This window comes from Pezoporus flaviventris, unplaced genomic scaffold (assembly GCF_033815535.1).
Source record: "Pezoporus flaviventris isolate CSIRO_AGI_PZ_B2104156 unplaced genomic scaffold, CSIRO_AGI_Pfla_v1 ptg000025l, whole genome shotgun sequence".
Taxonomy (NCBI): domain Eukaryota; kingdom Metazoa; phylum Chordata; class Aves; order Psittaciformes; family Psittacidae; genus Pezoporus; species Pezoporus flaviventris.
In genome coordinates this window covers 20,551,018-20,578,073 of record NW_026892573.1, presented here as the reverse complement: position 1 = coordinate 20,578,073, position 27,056 = coordinate 20,551,018, and the positions used below count along the sequence as shown (strand labels likewise).

At 39.2% G+C, this 27,056-nt stretch overlaps 1 protein-coding gene and 1 long non-coding RNA gene across 11 annotated transcripts in view; one reads left to right on the top strand and one right to left on the bottom strand.

Moving 5' to 3' along the window:
- Positions 1 to 15,268, bottom strand: part of LOC133271578 (uncharacterized) — a 40,769-nt gene extending 25,501 nt beyond the window's left edge. The window contains exons 1-2 of the long non-coding RNA XR_009744191.1: positions 15,171 to 15,268; positions 13,003 to 13,107 (exon numbers count right to left, since the gene is read on the bottom strand). This is a non-coding gene — a long non-coding RNA (uncharacterized LOC133271578). The remainder of the gene's footprint in view (positions 1 to 13,002; positions 13,108 to 15,170) is intronic.
- Positions 15,269 to 15,317: 49 nt separating this feature from the next.
- GRIA4 (glutamate ionotropic receptor AMPA type subunit 4) overlaps positions 15,318 to 27,056 on the top strand; it is a 220,621-nt gene continuing 208,882 nt past the window's right edge. For 9 of the 10 annotated variants that reach the window (XR_009744190.1, XM_061457772.1, XM_061457778.1 and 6 more), the window contains exons 1-2: positions 15,318 to 15,618; positions 16,805 to 16,963. Coding sequence is in view for 9 of the 10 variants with exons in the window: in XM_061457772.1 (XP_061313756.1) it covers positions 15,531 to 15,618; positions 16,805 to 16,963 (247 nt within the window). In the remaining variant the exon portion in view is untranslated. The remainder of the gene's footprint in view (positions 15,619 to 16,804; positions 16,964 to 27,056) is intronic. The other variant, XM_061457780.1, reaches the window with a different exon arrangement.

The following is a 27,056-nucleotide window of genomic DNA, read 5'->3' as shown; positions in this document are numbered from 1 at the left end:
AATTTTTCTCAGTCTGCTTTTCAGTCTGCTAGTTTTCAGTAGTTTTGCATATATGAAGATGTCCATGCACCAACATTTCCTCTCTCTCTTTCATTATTGAACAGAGCTACTGAGCAAGAAATACAGCAATTTTGGTTTCACGCGAAACAGCTAAAGATTGAAATTGATACCCTTCCAGATTTTTTCTTTCTCTTTTTTTTTTGCTAAGTTTGGCACATTGCAAGACTTTTTATTTTGCAATGTGACCATGTCTTTGTGTTCAGAATTAGCTCAATACATTTGTTCCCTCCTTGTAGCTACAATATATGTCAGTATTTTCACTCGCATGGATCAAGTGCTCTCAAACTGTGAGGTTAGCTTTCCTGATGCAATTTTGATCTCTTCCAGAGCAAGATGTACTAAGCCCAGAGAGAACACCAAAACCAGCATTAATTTTCTCTTATTTTTCTCCACTTGGGATATGACAAACCTAGGATTTTCCTGTTTATGAAGAACAGAATAGGTGGTTCTGGTTTTTGTTGATTTCCAAGCAGAAGCAAGCTGGCACAGCAAGAAACAATGGCAGGTATATATATCCAGGTGTTGTAAATTATCACAACAGTGTGCTATTTCCAGGAGACTATTAGAAAGAAGTTAGACCATGGGTATTTCCATCTTTGTTTACCTCGGCATAGGAAACATACTAGGTTGGTTTTATTTTTCAGGGTTTTGGGGTTTTTTTTGGTCTTTTGTTGCTTTTTTTTCCCTCAAAATTTAATGGCATTTTTAACAGGTAGTTCTTAAGTCAACTTTCTAAGGGTATGCATTTGCTGTCTGTTGGGGCAGGGAATAATGAGGGAGAAAGTTGCTTGATGCAGGATTTCTGGAAAAGCTAAATTCTCTTAAATCCCGTATTTTAAAAAGGACACTTAAGCCAGGTAGGCAGGTATCTAGACATGGGGTGACAAGACTTATTAAGAATCAAAGCTTGAAAATGAATTTTGCAATCAGAATTACTTCCTCACAGTGGTAGGCCAGAAAATATGGATGAAATAAAAGATTAGGAAGAGAAAGGATTACAATAATGCCTCAGTCTGCCTGCTAAAATGAGTTGTCCCTTATTATACAATATCTAGTGCTCAATCTGATCTGTTTTAAGATCTTGAAAACTAAGGACATATTTGTTCCCTCAGGTCAATATCCCCAGCTCTCAACTGCCATTTAAATGATATCTTCAGCCAGTGCCAAAGGTCTTGAATGACAGATAAAAAATATTTTACTAAAAAAATTATAAAGATACCTAATATTTACCTATTTCTTAAAACTTAACTGTATTTAATAATGTTTTTATACAAATATTTTGTATTTGGTTGGAATATTTTTTTTAATCTGATAAACTAGGTAATGTAAATTTTGAGGTGTTCAGATAATTCCTTCCTCTGCTCTATAGCAAATCCCTTCATTTCCTCCAGTCACACCACTTTTTCCTTCCTCAGACTTCATCCTGAAAAGTCTCATTCTTTAGTTTAGCCAGGACTCATCCCACCCAATAAAAATGAGGTTTCTGAGCCTTCGCATAAATTCCCATTAGAGGAGTAAATTCCATCTGCAGTAAAAAAAAAAAAAAAAACTTCTAAAAATTTTCTGTAAGAACCTATTTGTGAGTGTGCTCGACCTTAAACTTTAATCATGTTACTGGTTTTGGATAACAGTGAAATATCAGGTTTTCCACAGAGGAAAATATAAATATGTTCAAAAGGCACTGACCATTATAAGGAAAACTGAAGAAAAGACAAGTACAGTTTCCAATATTATTTTGAAGTAAGCAATAATGAAGTTTGGGAAAGATTTTTTTTTTATCAGTTTGACAGTCAATAGTTACTCTGTTGGAACAGCTTTTTCACATCCTTCTAGGTGTTATGCTACACAAGAAAAAAAGCCCTGCCATACATGCAGCTAAAATAGGAAAAACAAGAGTTAAAACTGTGAAAATTGAGGAATTGGAGCTGCATTTGTGATTTTAACATACATTTTCCAACACACATTATTTGTCCTAAACTATCATTACACAATTACTTTGACCAACTTCCACATAATTCTGACTCCGTGTGTAGCCACTTCTCAAGTGAGTAAATATTTAGTAGTAAACTTCAAGACGTCTTTACCTAGAATCATAGAATCATAAAATGTTTAGGTTGGAAAATGCCTTTAAGATCATCAAGTGCAACAATTAACCTAACACTGCCAAGTCCACCACTAAACCATCTTCCTAAGTTGCACATCCATAACCTCCATAACCTTTCCCAGCAGTGAGATCAGACTGACAGGCCTGTATTTCCCTGGATCCTCTTTCCAGAGCTCCTTGTAGATGAGCATTATATTTGCTAACCTCCAGTCAACTGTAACCTCCCTGGTTAAGCAGGACTTCTGATAAATCATGAAAGTGGCTTGGTGAACACTTCCACCAGCTCCCTGCATTGGTTTACATTCACTTCAGTTGGCTTATAGATCCCACCACCTTTTCATAGGGAGAAGCCCTATGTGGCCCAATGTGGCCATTCTCAGGTGCTTTCATAGTTTCTAACAAATCAGCAACCCTTGTGTCTTTGCTGATGCATGGACTTCCACAGAGACAGCAGACCAAAAGGCTTCACTAGCACACTGTTCATCAAAGCCCACAGGCTTATCTCTAGTGGGCCTGGTTTTATCCCTTTCCCATCTCAAATCTAGTTTGAAGCTCTTTCAATGAACTCTGTTAACTCCTGTACAAAGACCTTTTTCCCCTATTGAGACAGGTATACCCCATCTGCTGCCATGTAAACAGACCCATGATCAAAACCTCCAAAATTCTGCTTGTAATACCAGGTTCAGAGGCAGATGTTGATCTGCTGGATCTTCCTATGTCTTCCTTCATCATTCCCTACACTAGAGCTACTCAACTAGCTACAAGTCTTACAACTTACCACCTTTATGGATGAGGGGATACTGATGAATACACTACTATGAAGCACTGGCCAATAACATTACCTAACACTGAATTTAAATATTCTCCCACATTCAGTGTCTTTGAATATATATAGCATTTATTTATATGACTGATCAAGCATCCTTTCCCTAGGGTTGCTCTTTCTCCTTCTGGGACTATAATGCAGTCTAAATTTCTAAATGTCAAAATATGCTGAACAAAGAAATCCGCCCTGCCTGGTGCTCCTGGTAACCCTCAGTACTGCAAAGCAGACTTTAACAGATAGAAATGCTGGAGAAATTTCATCTTGTGCACATGGAATAGCAGTAATTGTTCATAGACATTTTCCTTTAGGAAAAAGACATTTTCCTTTAGGAAAGGAAAAGACATTTTCCTTTAGGATCACTTTCAAAAAATTTGTTCTGTAAAATCCAATAAAATCTAGAAAAGAATTTTTAAAAAAGGTAGAAAGCCTACTGAATGTAATGATGAAGATTTGAAGTGGGATTCAGATATTTTACTGGCTGGAGAGTTAGCACAACCTATATACAAACACACAAACCCTTAAGTTAAAAATGAAAGAAGGTGTGAAGAACAGTTAGCAAAATTCCCCAAAAGCCTTTCTAGTAAGCAACATAAAATGACAGATTCTTACACTAATAACATCATTCATGCATTGTTTATTATTAAATGTGTTTCTGTTAATATTCAAACTTGTGCAAAAGCTCGCACCACAAGTTTTCTTACGGGTTTTCCTTGTAACACTCTCTGCATACCATTAAGTAATTAGCTGTAAACTAGTAAGCTGTCACAGACAAAGCATACACAGATAGACAATTACCAACACCTACTTCCGAGATAGTTTCTGTCACTGACTGTGGCTTGGTCTCGCTGTACATACCTGCTGCCGGTGCCCTGGCACCAGGGGCTGCAGTGCAGAAGAAGAGGTGCTCCAGGCAATGAAGCAGAGGTTCCCCTGCAGTCTGTGGGACAGACCACAGAGGTAGCCAGTGGAGACACCCCCACTACAGCCATGGAGCACCTCACACCACAGCAGGTGGAACTTTCCTGAAGAAAGCTGCTGCCATGCAAAGCCCATGCACTCAGGGGAAAAGTGTGAGGAGGAAAGAGCAGCATATTTAATACATGTAATATTCATTATGCATTATCAGAAGTCATGCATATCTTTTCAATTAATAGGTTTTAATTAAAACTTCTCAGATACCTTGGATTGTAGATCAAATAGTAATTTGTGGAAGTTAAAAGGAAAGTTCCAAATTCTCAGCTGTCAAGTAGCAGATAATTGCCAGTGAAATATAAGAAAATGATTGTTTTTTAAACTTCTTAGCACTTTTCAGTGTTCCTTGAGTATCTTTTAAGATGTAATTACAAATAAACTCACATGCCTTGATTTGTGTACACTGTTATCCTGGAAACTTCTGATATGGATTAGATGCTGTAAGTAACGACTCTTGGAGGCTCTGACTTAGTAAGTTATGCTTTTTCTAACCCATGACATAGATTTTCAGAGCCCTCCTTGTGTTAATAATGCTAGCAGAGATATCCGGCTACTTGCATTTCAAACACATATTTTAAAACTAACTTGGTATGTCGAACCTAGACCAGCATCATGGAAATAACTGCCACCTAGACCTACTCACAGATGATCTGGTTGCATGTGACATGACAGCTGCTGTTGATTTTACCTTAATATCATTAACCTTTGAAAATATATTCAACATAACTGCAGCCTGTCATGGTGAACTTCATAAAGTAGTAGTTCAAATCATTGTTTGCTCCAGGTCATTAAGAAACTAGTAAACAGACTATTTAACAATGATGCTAATGTAAATTTTCCATGACAGCAGTCACTGGTATCCTGCTGACAAATGATAATGTCATTGCAACATGTCCTTAGAGCTCAGTAATTACTTCTGTATTCATGAGTGTATTTGGCTGGAAGTTTACCTGATCGGAATGTAAAAGCTCTCAGCAAAGTTTATGCATGCTAAAAGTGCCATCGGATGCATATATGACAGGAATATGTTCAAAATGCCTCTAAAGAAATAATCTGTTTACCTGGGGCATTACATTGTCTTCTTCACACCACTCAGGAGTCTTCTTGAAATACTGCTTTATTGAACTACTGCTTTAGCTCCTTTCCTTACAAGATAATGCAACATGAAAGCCCTGCTTTCCTGGAGGTGGCTGAACACCTGCCTGTCGATTGGAAGTGGAGAATGAATTCCTTATTTTGCTTTGCTCATGTGTGTGGCTTTTCCTTTACCTATTAAACTGCTTTTATCTTAATCCAAGGGTTTTCTCACTTTTGCTCTTCTGATTGTCACCCCCATCTCACCAGGGAGAGTGCATGAGCCCCTGTACGGTGCTTACCTGCCATCTGGGGTTAAGCAATGACACTGGGTAAGAAGCAGAAGGAATGGGCTCTATCTTGAGTACAGTAAAATTTTTAACATTCTCCCTATTAAATTCTCACAGGAAAATGAGGGAAATGTCATTTAGATATTAAAAATAATAAAATAAAAGACAGTGTGTGTCTGCTCTAAAAGCTATTCTCAAAGAATAGTTATCAGTTCCAAATGGGGATTTTCTTTCAGGCTGGTTCCCTCAGAGTTTCCAGGCCCAACTCTGTTCAATATTTTCATTAAAAATATTCATTACAAAGTAAATGGATAAAATTTGTAGATGAAACCAGGGTGTATTAAGATTACAGAAGTGCGGAGAACAACTTCAGAATTCAGAACTGTCATAACAAATATATAATTTTTTTTAAGAAAAACTTCAGACCACAATGACTAGCAAAAAGCAATGAACACATAAAATGCCAAATGAGGAAAAGGACCTGCAAGTCTATTAGAAACAACCTGTGAGTCAACAGTGCATTATTACTGTAATGGAAGGAAAGGGAAAATCTTGTGTTTTCAAGAATTTTTTTTAGGAAAGATACGGCTGAGGATCATTTTCTTCTACTAGTTTCCAGGGAGAATGTAGTTGAAGCAGTGTGAGAAGTCTTCAGCTCCATACTCCAAAACACATGTAGTCACTCTGGAAAGAACACAGCAGAAGACATCATGAAAGAGAAGAGGGCTCAGAATGCATTGTCTGTGAGGGAAGACCACAGAAAAAAAGTTTTCTTTTAGTCTAGGCAAGTAAAGGCTTGATAAATCTTCCAGTATATGGGAAAATTGTTCATAGCAAAGACAATGATTGACTGTTACCAATTGTTCACAAGAAAGAAAGACAAAAAGAATGCAGTTTTACTTGCAGTAAAGACTACATAGGTCATATATTAAGAAAAAAAAAAAGAGAGAAAAAGCCCTTGAACAGGACACCCTCAGAAAGAGAAATTCTAAAAAATGTACCAGATACAAATCTCTGTGGGAAGCTGTAGCGCATTTGATCCTTCCCCAGTGCCAGGGGACTGGACTATGTAACCTTTGGAAATCTATTCCATCCTGCATGTCTAATTCAATGACCACATGATGTGCTTTAGCAAGGACCATTTATGGATTTTTTAAGAGTGCTGTAAGTGACATCAGGTTAGATAATTCCACCCTTTCGCAGAGTAGCCTTTTCTTTCCCAAAGTCACCCCTGCTTCCCTTGCGCTTACTTAGAGATTACAGCACTATTCAGCACAGCTAAAGATGGAGAAGTTGCCATAAAATGTATTTTGAATAATTTTTATAAATACGTTTACTTGAATGATTAGGACAAAATATGACCTGTTTTAAAGATGCTGCATTAATAAACTTTATATGAATAATTTCTAGCTTCACAGGGCATGAATCACTAGATTAAATATTAAATAAATTAACACTTTTATAAGTAATTGCTTTTAAGGGGTTTTGGTGCTAGATGAGCTCATTACAGCACTGATTTGCTGCTTATAACTTCACCTAGTAATGTAACAGACATACACACCTTGATATTGGATAGGATAATGCATTTTTTAAAGAAGAAATAACTGGATAAAAACAGACATGTCTTGACTACCATAATACTTGTAGGAACATACACTTTTGAATAGATACCAGCTATGTTCACAGCCCTTAAAGCATCAAAGACTGTTCTGATTTTCTAGGAAAACAGATTCTAGTTCTACAAACACATAGCACATGTCTATAGCTGAATGGCAGCAATTATCCAGTCTGGGGCTGAGGCAAACAGACGGATTTATTTGAAATAAACTTTAACCCTACCATAGAGAAAGTAATACAAGTTTGAACATGGCATGGCCAAAACTGTGGGCTGAAAATGCATCTTCTAATGCAAGCAACATTGCATGAGCTCTAATTAATGTGAAAATTAAGCTGGAAAGTGTGTGTGTGTGTTGTGTGTGTGTCTGAAAAGCATGTGCGTGTCTGCCTGTTAAGAAAAGCATTAGATTGCTTGGTCTTTTTTTTTTTCCCCAGAGCTGAGAAGCAGTCTCATGTAAGTACCTAATGCTTTGATACACAAGCATAGATGGCAGCATATTTCTCTCAAACATACGGATATGGATCTGTTAGGAACTGGAAAAGCTAACATGAGATCACAGAATATAGGTGAAAATTATCACTGTTATCGGCAATAAACATCACTAAAACTAATTTTTATGAGTAATTTAGTATATCGAATTGCAGTTACATTTTGCAAGTATGACTTTGTAGAAGCAGCTTTAAATGTTTCCTGGTTATTATGCCTGAAAGATTTTTTATCAAATTTGCTTCACTTGAGGAGTTAAAAAGACAGACCAGAGGCTTCTCTAATTTCACCATCCCCCTTCTCCCTCAGGATCTGGAATTCAGACTTGTCCTTTCTGCTCATCCAGCATCATCAATACTGAGGCTTGTGCATCTGCGACTAATGTGGCAGTTCTCTGCTAGTGGTGTGCACAAGCCACAGAGAAAACAGCTCATCCTTCCCCATGGGTGGCAGCACTGGGAAGGTGAAAAAGAGAAATGAGCTAAAACCTTCAAACAAAGGTGAACCTTGCAGTGCTTTCTACAAGAAATGACAATAAGGTCAATATAACAGGATGCTCTGGGTAGTGAACAGATGCCATTCTTTATACTGTTCTAACATCTTCCTCACTGCTGCTTAGATTATGTCACAGAGGTTATGGCAAAATTTTGTAATGAGAACTGGTAAGAAAATTAAAAATATTTTCCATCAACTGTTGGCAGAAAAAAAAGGGTGAAAAAAGGGTTGGAGGGAGTAAATCTTAAATTAGTTTCATGGAAACAGTGTGATGTTCTGACATGTTTCATCTGGTTGTTTTGTTTTGTTTGTGACTATCTTTTTGACTTAGGGGTAAACGAATTTTATTCATAATAATTCCCATTCCAAATATCTGTAATTATCTAAATTGAGTTTCTGTCTCCTGATGGTTTTCTTCTGATTCTTCCCATCTTAATTCCACACTGCATTCAGTTTCACTGCAAAGTTTTCTTTCTGGGGGGGGGGGAGGAGGAAATTTGTGTCGCTGTAGCTGTTGTTTGCTTAGAAGATGTAGAACCAACATCCTACTCCCAGTTAAAAAAAGGCAATTTTTAAGTACTGCACGATACACTGCATGCATCCAGTTCATAGTAGAGGAACAGATGGGTGAATAGCCTTTCTTGACCTGTACCCTCTCTTTCAGGGAATAACCAGGCTGGCCAGACTTTGCAGTGTGGGTGATTACCAGCCAGCCACCTCAAATATACCCAGGGGAATCTTTAATGTGCTACTTTAGAAAAGTACTCAAATGATATCAAAATGAGTATGAAATACATTTAAGGCTGTTTTATGTAAACTTACTGACAGTTGGTCTAACTCAAACAGTACCTAGAAGACCAGGAATAACTAACTTTGAATTCAGGAATTATAAGTGATGGGCAGAAGCCAGCATTAGCAAAAGTTGATGTTTTTTCACTGTATAAACAAGGCCAGATGGGCTCAGGTGGAATGCATTTAAGTTGGTGCATTTTCCCCACATGCACACCTCTAATTGATGAGGAAATTGCCCCATCCTTCAGAATTGCCTGGTGTTTACTACTGCAATAAACTGTACTTAGGAAAGAAACATGACTTCAGACTTTTGTAGTTTCTCAGGTACATGTGCAGCCCCAATTATAAGTCTGGGCCTGAAGAAACATATTACACCATTAAAAATGTAACAAAGATGAGATCAAATTTAAAGGGCATATATTCCAATTTTGCTCTTGTACCAAACTCTCTGGGACTGAAGCTGTTTGGGAAGCACTGCAGAAGAATCTTACAATACTAATTGATCAAGCAATAAAATGGCAGATGAAATTTTGTACCAAAAATACAAAGTGGTGCACATGGGAAAAATAACCTTAACTATACACACATAATGATAGGCTCTAAATAAGCTATTACCACTCAAGAAAGAGATCTTGGAGTCTTCATGGATAGTTTTCTTAAAACATTGTCTGGGAATGGAAAAAGGCATTTTAGGAAAGATTAGGAAAGGAAAAGAGTAAAACAGAAAAATGTGTCTTATTCTGTGTGCCTGTTTTTCAGAAAGCCATAAGAAGCAGCATAGAGAATAGTGCCATGGAAGACTGATATACAGATATATAGTATAGACTAAAGGATATAGGAGGACAGAATAGATGGAATAGGATTCTTCACATTTGAAGAGGTGACAGAAGGGTGATATTATAAAGGTGTACAAAACTATGGATGATGTGGCATGGTAAACAATTTTTAACTCTTGTGTTCTTAGAGAAATGAAAGACTGCTCAGCTTCTCATACCCTTCCCTAATAAACCTCCATCAGTTAACACAGGATACTGTTCTAAATGGACGTTAAGTCTAACATATACAGCAGTTCTTAATTACATCAGTGTTACCACATTACTCTCAAATTGCAATAATCCTAACTAATAATGCTATGACAACGTGTATAATCTAATCTGGATATTTTGCTTTCTGCAGGATGACCTCTATAACCTCTCCTTTCCTGGTCAAGGTCTCTTACTGTATCACTTTAAGGTTGATAAGTCAGCAAAGAATGATATTAGCATACAGCATGGTGGAAAGGAGTGGAACCAGTGGATAAACACATTCAAAGCCAAATGCACTGGACTACAATTGTTGCATTCTCAACATAACACTTCTAATGAAAAGCACTATTAAAAATGATTACCTGTCCTGCCTATCCCAGAATTTAGATGAATGAAAAATAAGCAATAAGAACAAAAATGCAAGAAAACTCTGTAAAGTCATTTCCTGAAAACCAGTTCTACTACTGAAAGAAAACTGCATCTTCTTTTGGTGCACTTCTGATCTATTCAGTACTGCCAGTATCACTTCAAATGGTGATGCGAAACCATGCCAAAGGGTGGAGTGTAAAAAATTCTGCATAGATGATTTGTATTTTATTTACTTTTTATTGCTCAGAAGTGCAAAGCACTTCACAAAAGACATAGCCTTGTCCCAGAGTTTACAGTCTAATGGATCTATTTGACAGATATGTGAGCTACAACATTTCATAAGGCAAGAAGGGACTAAGAAAGGACAGGGTTTTGAGTCAATTGCTTTCTCCGTTATTTATTTATTGCCAAAGCATTTCCAGTGACCACACACTGAAAGCTGCAATGAGAACTGCATTTGAAGCAAGACTAATCTAAATGACTGAATCCAGTTTGGGGATGGAACTCTACGCCCAAATGGTGGTGCTATGAGGAACCTTTGTAGCACAGACATTTCCCTACTCCAAAAGAGTTCATTTAGCAGCACGGGCACACATACCAGGGTCAGGGTATTGTCTGTTTTCACAGACAGTCACTGCCTTGGTGGACCCGGAACCTGCTGGTGGATCTTTATTGCTATGTCTCCTGCTAGTGAAACTGCCTTCCTCCTTTACTCCTCTCTGTACTCCTAATTGTCTCAACCTGTCCCTGACAATTAGCACAGTTTTACTTTCTTCCTTTCTCAGTCAAGTCCTGTTCTCCTCACAAAGTTACATGTCTCCAGACACATAATGACATGACTTTTTAATAGATTGTGTAGCTGGGATTTGCATTTTGGTTTCAAGAAGATATAAATATGAATCAAAGTTGCTACTTCAGTATGTGGGTTTACCACTACATATGCACCATAGACTTTGTCTATAGAGCAAAGTGTCTGCCTCCTTCATATTCTACTTTTCCTCTGGGTTTCCCATAAGGTGAATGCCTCTGGTACCTTCTTTGCAGTTTTATTCCTCCTGTGTAGCATATAACCTTCATTTCTTCTCTAGCACAGATCTCCTCATATTCTTCCAGTTCCTGAAAGGTCTTTTAATAAATGCACCTAGTCCAAGCACAAGACTATCTGACCAAGCAAACAGCCAAAGGTTTTCAATCCTTGCCAGAGGGAAAAAGCATCATATTCATGCATCATCTGCAGCAGGATTCGTTCAGTAGATCATCAGTTTATGTTCTGAAGAGCGAGTCTTCTCTAGTGGTGGCCTCCAAGCACGGCCAATGCAAGCTGTTACATGCCCTAAGGCAAAGTAAGCATTCACCACCAACAGCCAGTGCCTCTAGTCCATCACCTACCACAACATTCCCAGTCTGCCGGAGGGAAACTAGGGGGAGCCAGGGACCCCAGTTCAGAAGCAGCTTCATGCAGCACCTCTCCGGCAGCAGCTGGGAGAACACACAAACTCTCCCGTCTCCTCTTGGTTGGCAGTGTATAACTGTATTTGGTTTACAACATGGCAAGGTGGGGGCTGGTTGGGTGCATTGCAGAGGTGGACTCTAAGAAGACACAAGAAACTGACACCATGTTGAACAGAGCCAGTTTTATCCAGCTCCAAAACAGACCCACTGTTTCCCAAAGCTGAGCACCCAGTTACGCTGGTGGCATCCCTGCAGTAACATATTTAAGAAAGGGTAAAAAAATGCTGCACAGCAGCTGGATGAGAGAGGAGTGAGAAAAATGGGAAAGTAATAACTCTGCAGACACTGTCTGTGAAGAAGGAGGGAGAGAAGGTGCTCCAGGCATTGGAGCAGAAATTCACCTGCAGCCCATGGTGAAGACCATGATGGAGCTGATGACAACACTGCAGGCTGTGGATGACCCCACATCACAGCAGCTGGAGATGCCTGAAGGAAGCTTCAGCCTGTGGAGAGTGAAGCAGGAGCAGGTTTTCTGGCAGGAACTGTGGCCCGTGGAGAGCCTGTATTAGACCAACCTGCTCCTGAAGAACAGTACACCATAGGGCAGACCCACACTGGAGCAGGGGAAAAGCATGAGGAAAAAGTAGTAGCAGAGATAAAATGCTATGGACTGGCCAGAATCCCCCACTCCTCACCCCCCTGTGCTGCTCAGGGGGAGGAGGGAGGAGTTGTGAAAGGCGTGAAGTTGGCCCTGGTAAGAGGGGTGTGTGGGCGGGTATTTTATAGTTTTGTTTTTGTTTCTCACCCTCCTAATTTACAAGAAATTAAATTATTTTTTCCCAAATTGAGTCTGGTTTATCTGTGATAGTAACTGGTGAGTGATCTCCCTGTCTTTATCAGGAACCATGAGCTTTTTCATCTTATTCTCTTCCCCCTATCCTGCTGGGAGTGCAAGAGCAGCTTGGTGGGCACTCAGCAATCAGCCCAGGATAACCCACCAAAGTATCAGTGAATCTAAAAACTGATCTCACCTTTCTTCCCTTCCAGCCTTAATCTTGATTACAGCCCTGTTATCCTTCCTATTTCAGTTTTTCTGTAAGACAAACATTGTGATCAATTACTTGATCATCTTCCATTCACTTCTCAAAACTTACTGAAATGGGAATTTTCCCCTTTGACACTGCAACTCTTTTTTTTCCCCTTGTGTCTTTTAAACAAAATTGCTATGATGGCCTCTTACCCTTTCTTTCCTCTGTTTTCCATAGCTGCAAAAATGATCCTGAAATGTCTAAGCAGGGGAGTGTCAAGGAGAGGATGGGATTATTTCCAGGAATAGCACTGAGTGATACCGTAACAGGAACACTGGGTTCACCAGAAACCAAAACTAAACAAATGCAAATTTCAACAAATTAGAGTAGGTAACAACTGGTACAACTTACCCAGGGAACTGATGGATTTCCTGTCTCTTGGAGTCTTTAAATCAAGGTTGGATGTTTCACTAAAATATGTGTTCCAACAGAAATGGAAACTGCAGGATGAGACTCCTGGTCAGAACAGATTAGACCACTGTATGAAATGGTTCCTTGTGGACTCTCAAATTAAATTTAAATTAACATGCTACTGTCATATTTGAAAAAGGCATATTCCTCAGCTCAGTTGGTAGGCAGCAATTTGCCTATAATGGACATATTTCTAAAATCATAATCTTTTATACATATTTGGCATGAATTCACGTGAGTATGTGTCATCAGGTTAACTTAGTATTTTACCTGTTTCCAAGTTACTTGCTCCTAGTGGTGAAGAACCAGACAGCCATTATAGAGTTGAAATATTATTCCATTTTTCATTACATTTTACTTGGATTTACAAAGTCAAAAAGTTAAATACTAAAGGACAGAAGAAAGGAGGAACCAAATTTTGAGGAGAATTCAGGGAGACAAAGGAAGCAAGGCAAGGAAGATGGAAAGAAAGACACACAAGAGCAAAAGTAGAGGTCACAAAAAGCCATGGGTAAATAATGTGGAGCACAAGCCTGCAGATTGAGAGGAAGGATGGGAATACGTGACAGGAAAGTAAAGGGAAGTAGAAGAGTTACTGAAAAATAAAGGAATGAGTATTCTGAAATGCAGGTGAAGTCTGTTTGCCAGTGATCTGCAAAGAAGTCTTTCAAAGAGTGATTTATTTACAGGAACTCCACACTTTCCCAAACACAGAGTCACACACAGTTGCACATGCCCATGCAGACAAGTTTATATATATATCTGCTCTCAGTGTTCTTTTCTTGCTCTTTTGGGTAGACTGAGGAGCCCACAGTCATGCTTCAAAAATCACTGTCACCCTCTGCAGCAATTAAAGGGGATGTCTTTTTACTCCAGAGCCTGGAAACACAGGATGTAGTAATAAACCAAGAAAGTAAACCTTCAGGAAAGCAGGCAAAACTCTGGTCTTGGAGCAAATGTGTGTGTTTGAGCACAGAGCCACAAAGCTTGCCTTAAAAATCAATATTCTTTCATATTGCAAATTAACATTTTTAAATTAAGTTATTTGAGCTTCAATCATTCCCTGTGACTGACAGAAATCTCTCCACAAAGCCACATGTAAAACTAGAAGCTCCCCTCCCTGACATACAGCTATTGTTGGATGATTTCATTACCTATCATTTATTATATATATCTTTTAATAATTAACTGCAATATCCCCAGACTTCTGGCAGCTGCTCTGGGGAACTTCCAAAGCCTGTAAAGAAAAATCTAAAGGCACCAAAGATAAGGGTCTAGCAAAAAAAGAAAAAAAAAAAAAAAAGGAGAAAGAACCCCCCCCCAACAACAACCAAAAAAAACAGCTATAAAAGAAGGGGGGAAAATAGAAGTAAAAAAAAAAAAAAAAAAGGAGAGAGAGGAAAGGAGGCGGCAAAGGAGCAGCGAAGTTTTCCTTGCATTTGCTCTCTCCTTTTGGCATGAGTGCCCACAAGCGCTGAGCGCTTCCCTAGTCTCGTCCCTCTGCTCCATCCTCTGCCGCAAACCCCCCCGGCAGCGAGGCGGGGGTCCCGCTGCTCCCGTGCGGCCCTGAGTCCCCCGGAGCGGTGGGGATGTCTGTCTAGCTGCGTCCCCCCCGCTCCGCAGCAGCTCAGCACATGCAGAGCCACCTTCATTAATAATAACTGGTACTTAATAAACGCCAGCCCCAGCCGCGCGAATGATGGGCTGCAGCGGTCGTGCTTCTCCCCATACCCCGCGCAAAGCCCGGGGCAGTGACCTTGCCTGGCACTCACGCCCTCCCCCCGCTGCCGCACAAATTTCCGCGCCGCTGCGCGCACGCAGATGTGCGAGCAGCAGAAACGGGGGGAAATAATGATAATAGTGCTAATAAAAACCCCAAAGCAACACAACCAGCCTCGCCGCCGCCGCGGTGGCTGTAGTGCGCGCAGAACCCGCGGGCAGCTCCGTGGGGCGGCGCAGAACGGGGCACGCTTGGCAGCTCCGCGCCCGCGGCGGTGCGGGCGGCGGCGGCGGCGGCGGCGGCGGCGGCGGCGTCGGGGGGGCTGTCTCACGGCGCATGTCCGCCCGCCGCGCCGCCACTAGCCGCTCCCCCCCGCCGCCAAACTCACCACCATCTTCTGCATGTGCAAGGCTTGCAGCCGGACAGAAACCGCTCCCCGGCGATGGAGACTGCGGGAAAAATCCGGCGCGGCGGCATGGCTTGCTGAAAAGGCAGCGGCGGCCGGAGAGAGGCGGAGCGGCAGCGAGAGAGAACAACGAACAGATACTAAAACACAAGAACACACTGAAAAAAGAGAAAAAGAGGGAAAGAAGGGAGGGAACCTCTCTTTTTATTCCCCCTTCCTCTTTTTTTTTTTTTTTTTTTTTTAATTCTTGATTTTGTTTGTAGCCACCTCGTCCTCAATGCCTCTCTGAGCAGCACCTAGCGAGCGAGCGGGAGAAGGCGAGACAGAGAGGCAAAAGAGAAGATGAGGATAATTTGCAGACAGCTTGTCTTGTTGTTTTCTGGCTTTTGGGGACTAGCAATGGGAGCTTTTCCTAGCAGTGTGCAAATAGGTAAGCGCTGCATTGGGCTGTGTGCGTGTGTCCAGGGGTTCAGTCCTTTGCAAAGTGAGTTGGGAAGGAGGCTCTCGAGGCAGTTTAAGGATTTCTCCTCCAACACCATCCCATTTCCCTGCCTTCACGAAGAAATCCGCGTGTATCGGTGTACGTGTGCGTCTGTGTGTGTGTACATCTCTGTGTGTGTGTATGTATATACCAGTGCGTGTGTGCGTTCGCGTGTGGAAGGGAGGATGCTTCTCTTTCGCAGAACTCGCGCTAGCTCCGGGGGTGAGCAGGCTTGGTAAGCAAGGAAGGGGCTCGGGGATGATGTCCCTTGACTGCCTAAACTCCCCCTTCTCCTCCCGTCTCCGAACCCCCCGCCTTTCACTGGCTCCAGTGGGATGTGGAGTTATATGCACCGGGAGGATGCGGTAGCTGGCAGGGCTGGGGGTAAAAGCCAGCGCTGCCATTCTTTCCCTTCTAGTTGGAAAGTTTAGGGTTTTGTAGGTCTGTCCTTGTAGTTCAGTGCCCCATCCTCACCCCGTTCCCATCTCCTCTTGCTCCCCTTCTTTCAGACGTGTTTCGGATGGGACGCAGCTAGCTGAATTCTTTCCAGCTCAGCTCCATCACTGCATCATTTCTCGTGGACTTGTAGAGATGCTGCTAACAAGGCTAAGCTGCTCCCTGCCTGCACATGGTTGCAGAGGAGCAAAGTTCATTATATTCCTGTTCAGTGCAGATTATCCTACACTGAGTTTGTTATTTTCCTTTTTTCTTTTTTTTTTTTTGTAATCCAAAAAGCATCGTTCCCCTTAATCAGCCTGCCACTTAATGTAAGAGGCTGTTGAGTAGCTGATTTACCAGTGTGTTCCGTATGAGGGAGATGGAGGCTAAACACTTTAAAAGGTCACTGTAATCATGACAAATCTGGGTATTTATGTATGAAAGGCTGGAAACTGAGAAGTCAGAAGAGAAGCATGAATGCATCTGGGAGGTTAAAATCGATTGAGGATAGTGATTTAAAGGCAGTGGTTGTGATTACGAATATGTTTAGTTCCTTATCCATTAAAGTCGTACGACTAGCCTTAGTGTGCAAGCTTTGGGAGAGACAGTTGCTTGGTGCTACAAGATAGTAAATAGCTTGCAAATAATTCACGCTGTTTCCTTTGCTTTTTGCCTTTTTTTTTTCTGTTTTTTGTAGGTGGTCTCTTCATCAGGAACACAGATCAGGAATATACTGCTTTTCGATTAGCAATTTTTCTCCATAACACCAGCCCCAATGCATCCGAAGCACCTTTTAATTTGGTTCCTCATGTAGACAACATTGAAACAGCTAACAGCTTTGCTGTAACAAATGCCTGTAAGTAAACATGCCATTTATCTGACCACCTTATGGGTAAATTGCAGTGGAAATAACAGGAAATCACATCATTATCTTGTATTGCAAAAACATCAGTAAGTCTGTCTTCAGTATAGATACCTTGTGCAGAAGAGCAAAAGGGGCAGCAATCTGTGCTAGTTTCTAAGTGGAGCAAAGTCCCCTCTCCTGCCTTCTGCTGACTAACCTGATGTGACATTTACTTTAGTGTTATTACTGTAGTTTCTTGCTTCCCAGTTTCTATGGAGATGAATTTTTGTTGTAAAGAAAAATTATGAATGTTTCAATCAGTCCGTACACCCCCAGTTCCTCTTGGTTGCTTTTGGGTATGGTGTGCCTTGCGTGTATTTGAAAACATACGATAATACTTGTGCTCACAAATGCTTTTCTAATGGCTGGAAAGGAGAGAGGGAAGCAGTGGTGTGCAGGATAATATATCTGAGTTGTTTGACGCTGCAGTTGATCTGGTGATGTCACTTGAGGCAGCCCTGCTCTTATATTCTAGGTTGTAAATGTCTCTTATCATTTCGTAATGCATACATCCTGTGGATATGTCTCTATGCATCCATACATTGGTGCCAAATCACGTTAGTATCTGATTTACTTGATTTCACAGACCACCTCAACTGGAACAAATATTCTCTTCCTACTATATATTTTATACACACTCACCTGCACACATAGAGTTGCACATACACCAGAGAGAAAATCAGAAAAAGAAATGCCTTTATCAAATGAGGCAACATTTACTTTTTCTTCCTCTTTTTTTTTAAAGAAGCAAAGTATATTAGCTGAACTTACTATATTTGAAACACCTCAGGGTCCTTAGCGCTGGTTAAGCCTGTGCTGGATATGGCTTGATCTCCAGTAGTGGCAAAACATTGTTTCTGTTTATCTTCATGTAGGTCTGGCTTAGGAAAAGGAATTCATGTTATTATGTAAGACAGTGGGACATAGTGTGGCAAAGCTGAAATCATAGTAGCATTGCTACTTTGATGTTCATATTTTAGGACTTTATAGGTTTTCTTCTGTGGTCTTTTAAGTTCCTTAATTCCTCCTCTTCATTCAAGAGTGAATTGCCTCTGGAAGTAGATACCCTAAGCAACATTACTGCTGAGTGTAAAACAGAAATATACTGGAGGAGGTCTTAGTGTTCATCATGCCTTTAAATTAAGTTCTGTGTTTCTCTCCACTTTATCACAGCCATCTCTGTGTCACTTTTTAATATGTAAACATACAATGTACTGTGCATTTCTCATATATAATTTATTGAATGATTGGTAAATTTATTTATATGAGTTTGGTACTCCAAGTTTCAGGATGACCTTGCCACCTTTTTTAACAGGAAAAGCTTCTGAGCTGCCAAAATGGCTCCATTCATTTTATGCAGGAAAGATTGATGTCCCATTAAGTGTGAATTCTATATTAAGCAATGTATTAGTTGTGTTTAGCGTGAAAATCAATATCAACCTCCATAAGGAGAAAACATTTCAAAAGGTGCTTTAAAACTGGAAGGAATAAGATCTATGCAGCTGTAGTTCATTGAGAAAATATCACAATGCATGTCAACTTTTGCAGGCACTGATTGTATATTCCAGGAAGACAAATGACATGGTAGCTTTTTTAAACTTTCATTTTTTGTGAAGAGGAAAGGACTAAAATTTTTGTATACTGAAATCAGTAATTTTAGGTGAAGTCAATTATTTTACATTCTGCCTACACATCCAGTTCTGCCAGATAATTTCTGAGGCTATTGTTACTTTCTGGATTAAGGGCATTGCACAGTATATCTGTTTGAACATTGGTGGATTAATTCTGTCTTGCATAAATCAAAATTGTCTAAAATTGAACCACTTCTCTGTGTAAGTCTAACACCATAGATTAAAAAAGGGTTTGCCCAAAACTTTACTTATTTATACTATTCACAGCAGATTCTTCTCTCTCATTCCAGCCACTTTAAGTTGTATTTACCTTGCACTGTTTTAACTGAGGAAAACCTGTCCCTTGATGTTTCTGTCATTTACAGAAATAGTGATTCATAACCTGATTTTTTTTATTTTATTTTAACTGAATCTAGTTTCAGTTCCAAAGAGTTTAATGACTCAGAGATGATGAATCTTTACAGTATGGGGGGAGGCAAAGATAGAGGAAGAAAGTAAATGTTTACGTTTATCTGTGTGCATGCTCGTATAACTCTGTATGTCTGTATTAAATAGGTTTAAGTCCGTACTTCCCACTTAAACCAACGTGTATGTTTGCATTAGTTCAAGTTTGTATTTATTTCACATTTTGCAATCTCGTGCCAATAATCCAACTGCTGCTTCTTTTTTGAAGCATTTTAATACTGAAGAGTATTTTTTAAACAACAGTTCTCCTAATGAAATCTAGGCAAACTAACTGACAACTGAATGCACATACTGCATGTCCCTTAAGCTAAATATGAGCAGAATCCTGCAAAAATCAATTGTCTGATAGCTGGAGGACACTGACTTCCATGTGATTGAATTTGCTGGCTTGACAGAGGCTTCTAAAGCACAGATGTGTGAGATTTTCTAACCTAATTAAAGAACCCCCACCATCAGCTCTGAATTAAGTCATTTCATGGCAATATGAAATGATAACTCTTTGCTAAACCACTGTGAAACAGCAGCTTTGGATCTTGCCATTTGTGTAGAAATTACTCAGTGCACACGTCCCCAAATATACAGTACAAAAGCCTTAGAGCTGCTGGGCTGCAATGAATATTTATGTGAGTTCAAGCATAAAGCTCTAAGACATGACCGGTTACCTCTATTTCTCTTCCCATTTGCTGCAGAGGTTACTTGTGAAGATTCAGGGCTTGGCCCCTTGCATGTGTTAGGGACAGTAAACAGAGTATTTCAGATGATTGTGGATGGCATATTATCAGATAATTCACTACAACAGTGGAAAAAATTGAATATTTTTTAATTAGATAAAACCAGGTATCCAAATATTCACGCATGTACTTTTGAAACTGGAATAATTTTGGATGTTCAGTTTCTATCTATTTTCTAATGGTTATCTTACACAATTTTTGTTTTCTTCAAATGGGCCCAGAACATTAGTATTTTTACTCTAAATCATGAGTGGATATGAAATGGGTTTCTTAAGCAGATAGACTCTGTTGTAAGTTAGCAAAATTGATCTGATTTATGAGTTTGGAGATAGTCCTCTTCCTTTTCCCTTCCCGTTGTCTATTTTATTTAAACTTTGTTCATTTCTTTTGCACAACATACATTATTCAGAGTATCTCTTTTACTGACAGAGAGAGCTGAAATTATTGCGAACATGAGTAGTACAAGGTTCTTACTCATCAGAGCACAAGACACCAGAGCTGAAACATTTGACTATTGGCGTACATTGGTTTGCACCTCATTAGCAGGAAATCCTGCTTGTGATTACAAATCTACCTTCAGCTCCATTTCAGATGTTGGAGCAATGCATTGAGTTTTGAAGATGTTTGTGTATATTTATTCTTCAGCTGAATCCGAAGTAATTTTCTCATTTCCATTCACTGTCTATATTACATTAGTATAACTCAGCAACGCGGTCAACATTAAACCTGCTTGCATACTCTTGAGGTAGATCTATAATTTTACAAAGAACTATTTGCCTTACATCTCTTGTCTTGTGGTTGAGAAATTTTCCATTGAAGTTTCAAAAATCCTTAATGTATAACTAGTCTTGCAGTTCTTGTGCAGGATTAGGCTAAATGGGGAAGAAGAGAGATCGATTCAAGTCTTTCATCAGTGTTTCATACTAAAAATAAAGCTTTTCGTTTTGAGTCTGTTTAACTACATTTGTCTTCTGAGATGACTATATTCCTAATGAGTGTAATTTGGGGTAAATCAGACACTCCTTTTGTTTCACCTTTTGCACAACTCAGTTCTTTGTAGATTTTAATCCCAGTAGATACAAAACCCCCAAAATAAAATTTTGTTTATTATATGGCACATGGATTAGAAAAAGAAAAACCTAATGGAATTAAAAATTTTGTATTTTGGGATAACTTTCCTCTTTTCCCAAGTGTTATTCTCTTTGAGTGTTATTCTCTCTGGACTAACATGGGGTTGATGACCTGAAATTAGAGGGCCTGATTCTGCCTCTCCAGCATGAATGCAGTTTCTCAGTGAGATCCACCAAGGTCGGAGGCAGCCCTCCTGACAGAAAGGAACTTCTCTTATCACCCTGCCCTCTCTGTGGGCTTGTCTTTAGGCTTGTTCTTGCTACTGAGGGGAGAGGCAATGTCATTTTGAAGTTAACTTTTCTGCTGAGGCAACCCAAAAGCTGAGGAAATAGGCTCAAATGTAGTACTGCCTTTATATTGTGACTGTCATTTTACTTAAAGCAGTTTCAGATTGATTTGCTAAGCTACATCATAATGGGATTTTCATTAAATTTAGTTATTAATTCTGCTTTATAATTACAACTCAATTTAGCAACAGGAATGTAACCTTAGTTTAATAATCAGTGTAATTTAAAACCACGGTGTTCCTTATTTAGGAAGTGAGGGTTTCATGGTATTTTGCTATTGAGAGCAGTACAATATTCCCAAGGATGCAGTCTAGAGTATATTGAGAGTTACCATAAAGGCATACCATACGGTCAGGTTTGAACTGGAAGGCAAACAGTGTGCCGGTTGGTTAGAAAAATGGAACTGGATTAAATTGAACCTTTCTAAAATAGGATCAATTTCAAGTGAGTGGTTTGCTTTAATACAAGGAGTTTATCTCAAGCTGGACTCCAGTTATTGAAAACAATTTCTCTTAAAGTTTCGATTATTAGCACTTGCTGATGGAATCAAAGGATATATGTGTATTTGGGTGTAATTTGCCATAAGAAAGATTCTGTATATTTTTAAGATATATGAAGACCCATATTCAAAGTGTTTCACAGCTCTAAATGTGATACTTGTAAATAACTGTACAGCAAAGAGAAAATTAACTATCAAAAAATCCCACATATCAGAGTCTGTGTTTAATTTTCAAGGTTATTGTTGGGATAATAAATGATGGGCTTTTGCTGAAATATAGCCAGATTTCTTCACTGAAAATTCAGAACATGGATTTCCTTGGCATGAAACAAGACTTTTGTCCAAGCATGTTACTGGACTGGCTAAAAATGTAGACTCAAAAGCTTTATTACAGGCTACAGAAATAACTTAATCTTCGTTTTAGAGGATTATTAACAAAGACTGTGTTTCTTCATTTTTCCTGCAGAAGCTAATGCAGAGCAGTACCTCTTTGTGTAGGACAGAGCACTTAAGAAGTAAATTAAGTTGATTAATACCAGGTTTATCATTGTAATCTAAGTTTGTATGTTAGGCAAAATAGCTCATGCATTTCATTTTTAGGTCTTGATTGTTTTGAGACTTTCCTGTTCATGAGAGAGGAAGACTTCTGCTTTCATTTCTTAATGGTTTAGATCCTACCATGAATTGTGCAAATTCAGATGGTGAGCAGGTGAAGTTCTTTGGGTTTAAACATGGTGGAATGAATAATCTTTTCTCACAGTTCTTTAATATATGACTGATTTAAAGGGGATAAAGCTTGTGCTAGTGCAAAACTGAAGAACTCCATATGACTGCACCAGTATAATTAGAAGGAAAAAATTGGCCGCCTCTATGGATTTCCATTAATCTGGCTAGTTGGCTTAAGGCAAAGGTTTTGGACAAGTACAGCACCAGTCTGCTTTTGAAGCTTAGGTGGGCATACTGAAGTTACGTGTTGGGACACAAAGTCAAGCTGGATAATTTATTCCTGTGTTAATCAAGAACAGTTCCTCTGAATTTGGGAAAATAAATTTACTCAAGACTGTGATTACAGTGTCTTGTTTGGAAATTTTGCTGTTGATTTGCTTTTAACCATTTTTCTCAGGAGTTTTATTATCTTCTTGTATCTAGTTTGGGTTTTCAAATAACTATTTTTTTATGGTTTTCTTTTAAAGATTTAGTGGTTTTTAGCAATCCTGCTGTGGATTCAGTTGTTCATTAATGCAGTTATGGGTTGAGTACTCTTAAAACTTCCGTATCAGCGATATCTGTTTTTAGGCACCAAGTTCAAATACAGAGGCTGTCTTACATTTTGGCACTCAGAAATGTTCTAGTATTTTCCAGAGTTCTCAGCAGCACCTGCATTCCCAATGGGAACTGCTTACTGCTGAGCACTTAGGAAAATTTGTCCTTAGCAGTGTGATAATGCGTAGGTCAACTGTCTTATTTCAATAGTGTTACTTCATTGTGAGGACTTTGTTTCTTCCCTCTTCTTTTTCCCAGAGTGACTTGTTCAAAAAATCACAGCTGGTTTTTGCATTTCTGACGGTAAAAAGGTGGAACCAGAGTGTCACATACCTATCACCTTTGTCTTGACAGTGCACTGTAAAGACCCAGCCTGTCCTTCCTCTTCACCACGCTCCTCAGAAGCTGATTACAGATAAACTTTATGTTGGACTCCAGGGGATATACCTGGATATTTACTAAAAAGCTACTGTTCTTGCTGGGTTTTGGCCAGCTACACTAACATTAACAAATTCCAGTTCAAATATTGGCCCTTGTCCTGCAGTTTTTTTCCCTAGACAGAGCTGTCTGTGATTTAAACAGGGACTCTACCTGATCAGGGATTGCAGACAGCAACCCATTAGAATGAAGGAATAGTAGGAATCAGCTCTTTTTCAAGGTGAGCAGGTTCTCATTCTTTCATGTCATAGCTCAAACTTTAAAAAGAAAGTGCTTAACTCCTCTTATATTTAATTTAAAAAAATCAACAAAAAAAAAAACAAAAGAGAAAAAAAAACAACACTTTAGAAATTGGACCCCTGGTACATAATTGCCTAATTTAAAAGAATGTAATTTGGACTACTGTTTTCTTGTGTTCCACAGGCTATATCTCAATCTTGTATTTATATACAGCCATAGCTCCTGAAAAATGCAGTCTTGTGCAGCATCTATCTGCATTATTCTAGTCATGGGCAACATAACTGTGACTACAGTTTTTTTTCTGTACATACAACTAGAGCACAAAAGAAGCAAAAAGCTCTTACACTTTTCACCAGCTTATTTGTTAGATTATTTGCAGAGAAGGGCTTTAAACACATTTTGAAGACTGCTCTTAAAATACATCAACATTTAACTATTCATTACAGTTCCTTGCAGCCCCTCTGTGGGATTGTTTCTGTTCCATTTCTGCATGCATGCTCTTCCAATTGCTTTTATGAAGTATTTGTGTATTACGCTTTTACACTGACAGAATTTGAACTTCATTTTTATTTGCTCATCACCTTTTAGTACAGTTTGGGTATACTCATTGTGTATCCATCAAATACATGTTTTAGGAGTGTTCACAGGTAGTGAAAGTTAATTGCTGGAAAGAACTGAGAATTTTACACATTGTTTGCCTCAGTTTTCAGATCCATTTCTAAACAGATATGGAATTTACATTTTCACGTTGTGGTGCAATATGCGATGCCTATGTTAGTATAAGAAATTATGATACAAAGTAATTTGGAGTTATTGTACAAAATATTTTGGGTTTGATAATTGCTTTCAAAGTTACATGTTATTCTTCATTTCTTCTTGTTAAAGATTTTGCTGATACGACATGGATTTTTTTTCAATGTCAGGGTCAGATGTGTTTCCTTAGTGGGTAAAATGATTCATGTAGTACATATTCAAGGTAGAGACAGGGGAAAGAGAGGAAATTCTTGTAGAGCAAAGAGTACAAACTGTAGCATATTCTTTGCCTGCAAAAGCTTCCTGTTCTACTTTAATGTTCCTGATTTACAGTAGCAGTATTTCACAGTACTAGTTTATGTGAGATATGGGTCTGGATGGTGCTGTGTTCAGGTCTGGAAAACGTTATTGCGGATAAGTGAAAATCACTTTATCAAACACAGACCCATTAATGTAAAATTCAGGAGTAAAAATCTATAGTGTTTTTAAAAATGCGCATGTACATCAGCACACTTCCCCCTTTGTTTTCTCATGTAAGCTGATGGGACAAAAAGGACCAAGACTTTACAGACCCACAGTCTCAGCAGATTCATGTAGGACCTTCAACTAGTGATTTCCTCCTGGTTTTCAGTGTGGATCTGTCCTGGAGATGCTTGCTGATGAAGGCCTCCAAGCCTTGGTCATTTCCATCCATTTAAACTGAGAAGAGTGTTTAAGAATAGACTTTTCAAAACCGCTGCAGCTGGGAGGATAATTTCCTTTGAAAATCAATAGTCACATGCTCTTGGCTGGCACAGGATTTTTTCTTACTTCTCCTCCAAGTAGGAAGTACAAGCCAGGTAGGAAGCTGACTCTTGCGGCTGCTTGCACACCCTGTTAACACAGTCTCTGTATCTAGCTATTTGTGTGGCCTCCAGTTGCGACCTTACCGGGGGTTTTCATTCTCAGGTGCTCTCTTTTTAAAATAGGTACCCTTATGCAGTGCCTATCTTGGGTGATAAAAACAACAGGATAATACTGTAAGTGATACATTATTATCTAGATAAGAATTAGAGTTACTGTCTGGAGACACAAGTAAACATGCAAGGAAAAGAGCATAAGAGGACATTGGTGTATTGGGACGACATATGTCTGCATCTGTTGCAGGATTACATATGCCCCATGAAAGTGTGTGGCTGGCAGGTCAGGAATAGTGCCATATGGAAGTGTTCCAAGTTACAAGACCTTACAAATGATACGGAAAAGATGTGCAAGCAGTCTGGGGGATGAAATGTTGTGTGATGGCTCTGAGCATCATTGCTTCAAAGAAGAAAAAGTAAAGGTCAGCAAAATAAATGGGAGAGTGGATAGTATGTAATAGTGTTCACAGGTTATTGTGTTCTAAGGCTAAATGGCACGATTTTAATCACCCAGTCTGACCAGTGACGTGCTAGTCACCTATCCTCAGCTAATTTCTTTATCCAACCTGTAATTTCTTTCCAAATAAGTCCACTCTTGAACTAAAGACTGAAAGAATCACAGGCAAACTGTCATGCCATCAACACATCATTTGGACATATCACCTACTGTCTATATCTGTGTTAAATGTAGGAGTCATACAGAGTAGGCAAGCAGAAAAAAAACCTTGCCTACTGGGTTTGTTGTTGGTCTTTAGAGACATACCATGAGCATGATCTGCTCATAGTCTGCATGAGCAAATGCATGATTTGTATCCAGTCATCACACTTGTGCAGTTCCCAGAGGCCCCTGAGGTTTGTTCTGGCTGGTTGGTGCTGTGTCTTGGCTGTGCATAGGGGGAGTGTTGCACACCCTTAGTAGCAAGGCTTATGCCACAGCAAGACCTGTAAGTTCCCTTGAAAAATAATACCACCAGTGGACACAAATGGTGGGGTTTTCCCCCTCTCCTAAGAAATAACATCTCTAATCCCACAGCAGGGAGTATGGTTTGAAGCAATAGTAATATAAGCTTGGTAAATACGTTCAAAGACCATTAAGTATGTTTTTGCTAAGAAGTGTACACTGATCCCCATTATTTGTATTATCAGACTCATCTACCTGCAAATGCAACTTAATGGTCATGTGTGTTACACATATTTCACTTTCTGTGAGCCACAGAGGATGTGAATCTATTACTGCTTTCACCTGGAGGGTTTGGGCTGTTAGCTTAAGATACCAAGAGTTATAAATTTAGCTTTAGAAGTCCCTGGTGTCATCTACTTTGTGTGTCTGAGGAGATGGCAGCCTGAACACAAACATGATGATGAATGAGATTTAATACACAAGAATATTTGCAGAAAGCAAAAGCTTGAATAAAGGAATACAAGAAATTCTCCCATAGCTGTCTTGGATGATCTGTTGCACTATATTGAATAGCACATGTATATGGGAAGATGAAAAAAAGGACAAACCTTTTATTTCCTTATACCACAAGTAATTAAAAGAGAGAGACATAGCAACACAAGACCTAACCAATTAATTTCTGGTATACTAATAGCTGTACTTGCAGTATCCTGTGTACTACTACTCCATCCATTAAATAATTTGCTTAAATGATTTATTATTCAGTTATTATTAAAGTCAGATGGAAAATGACAAAGTGTTTTTATA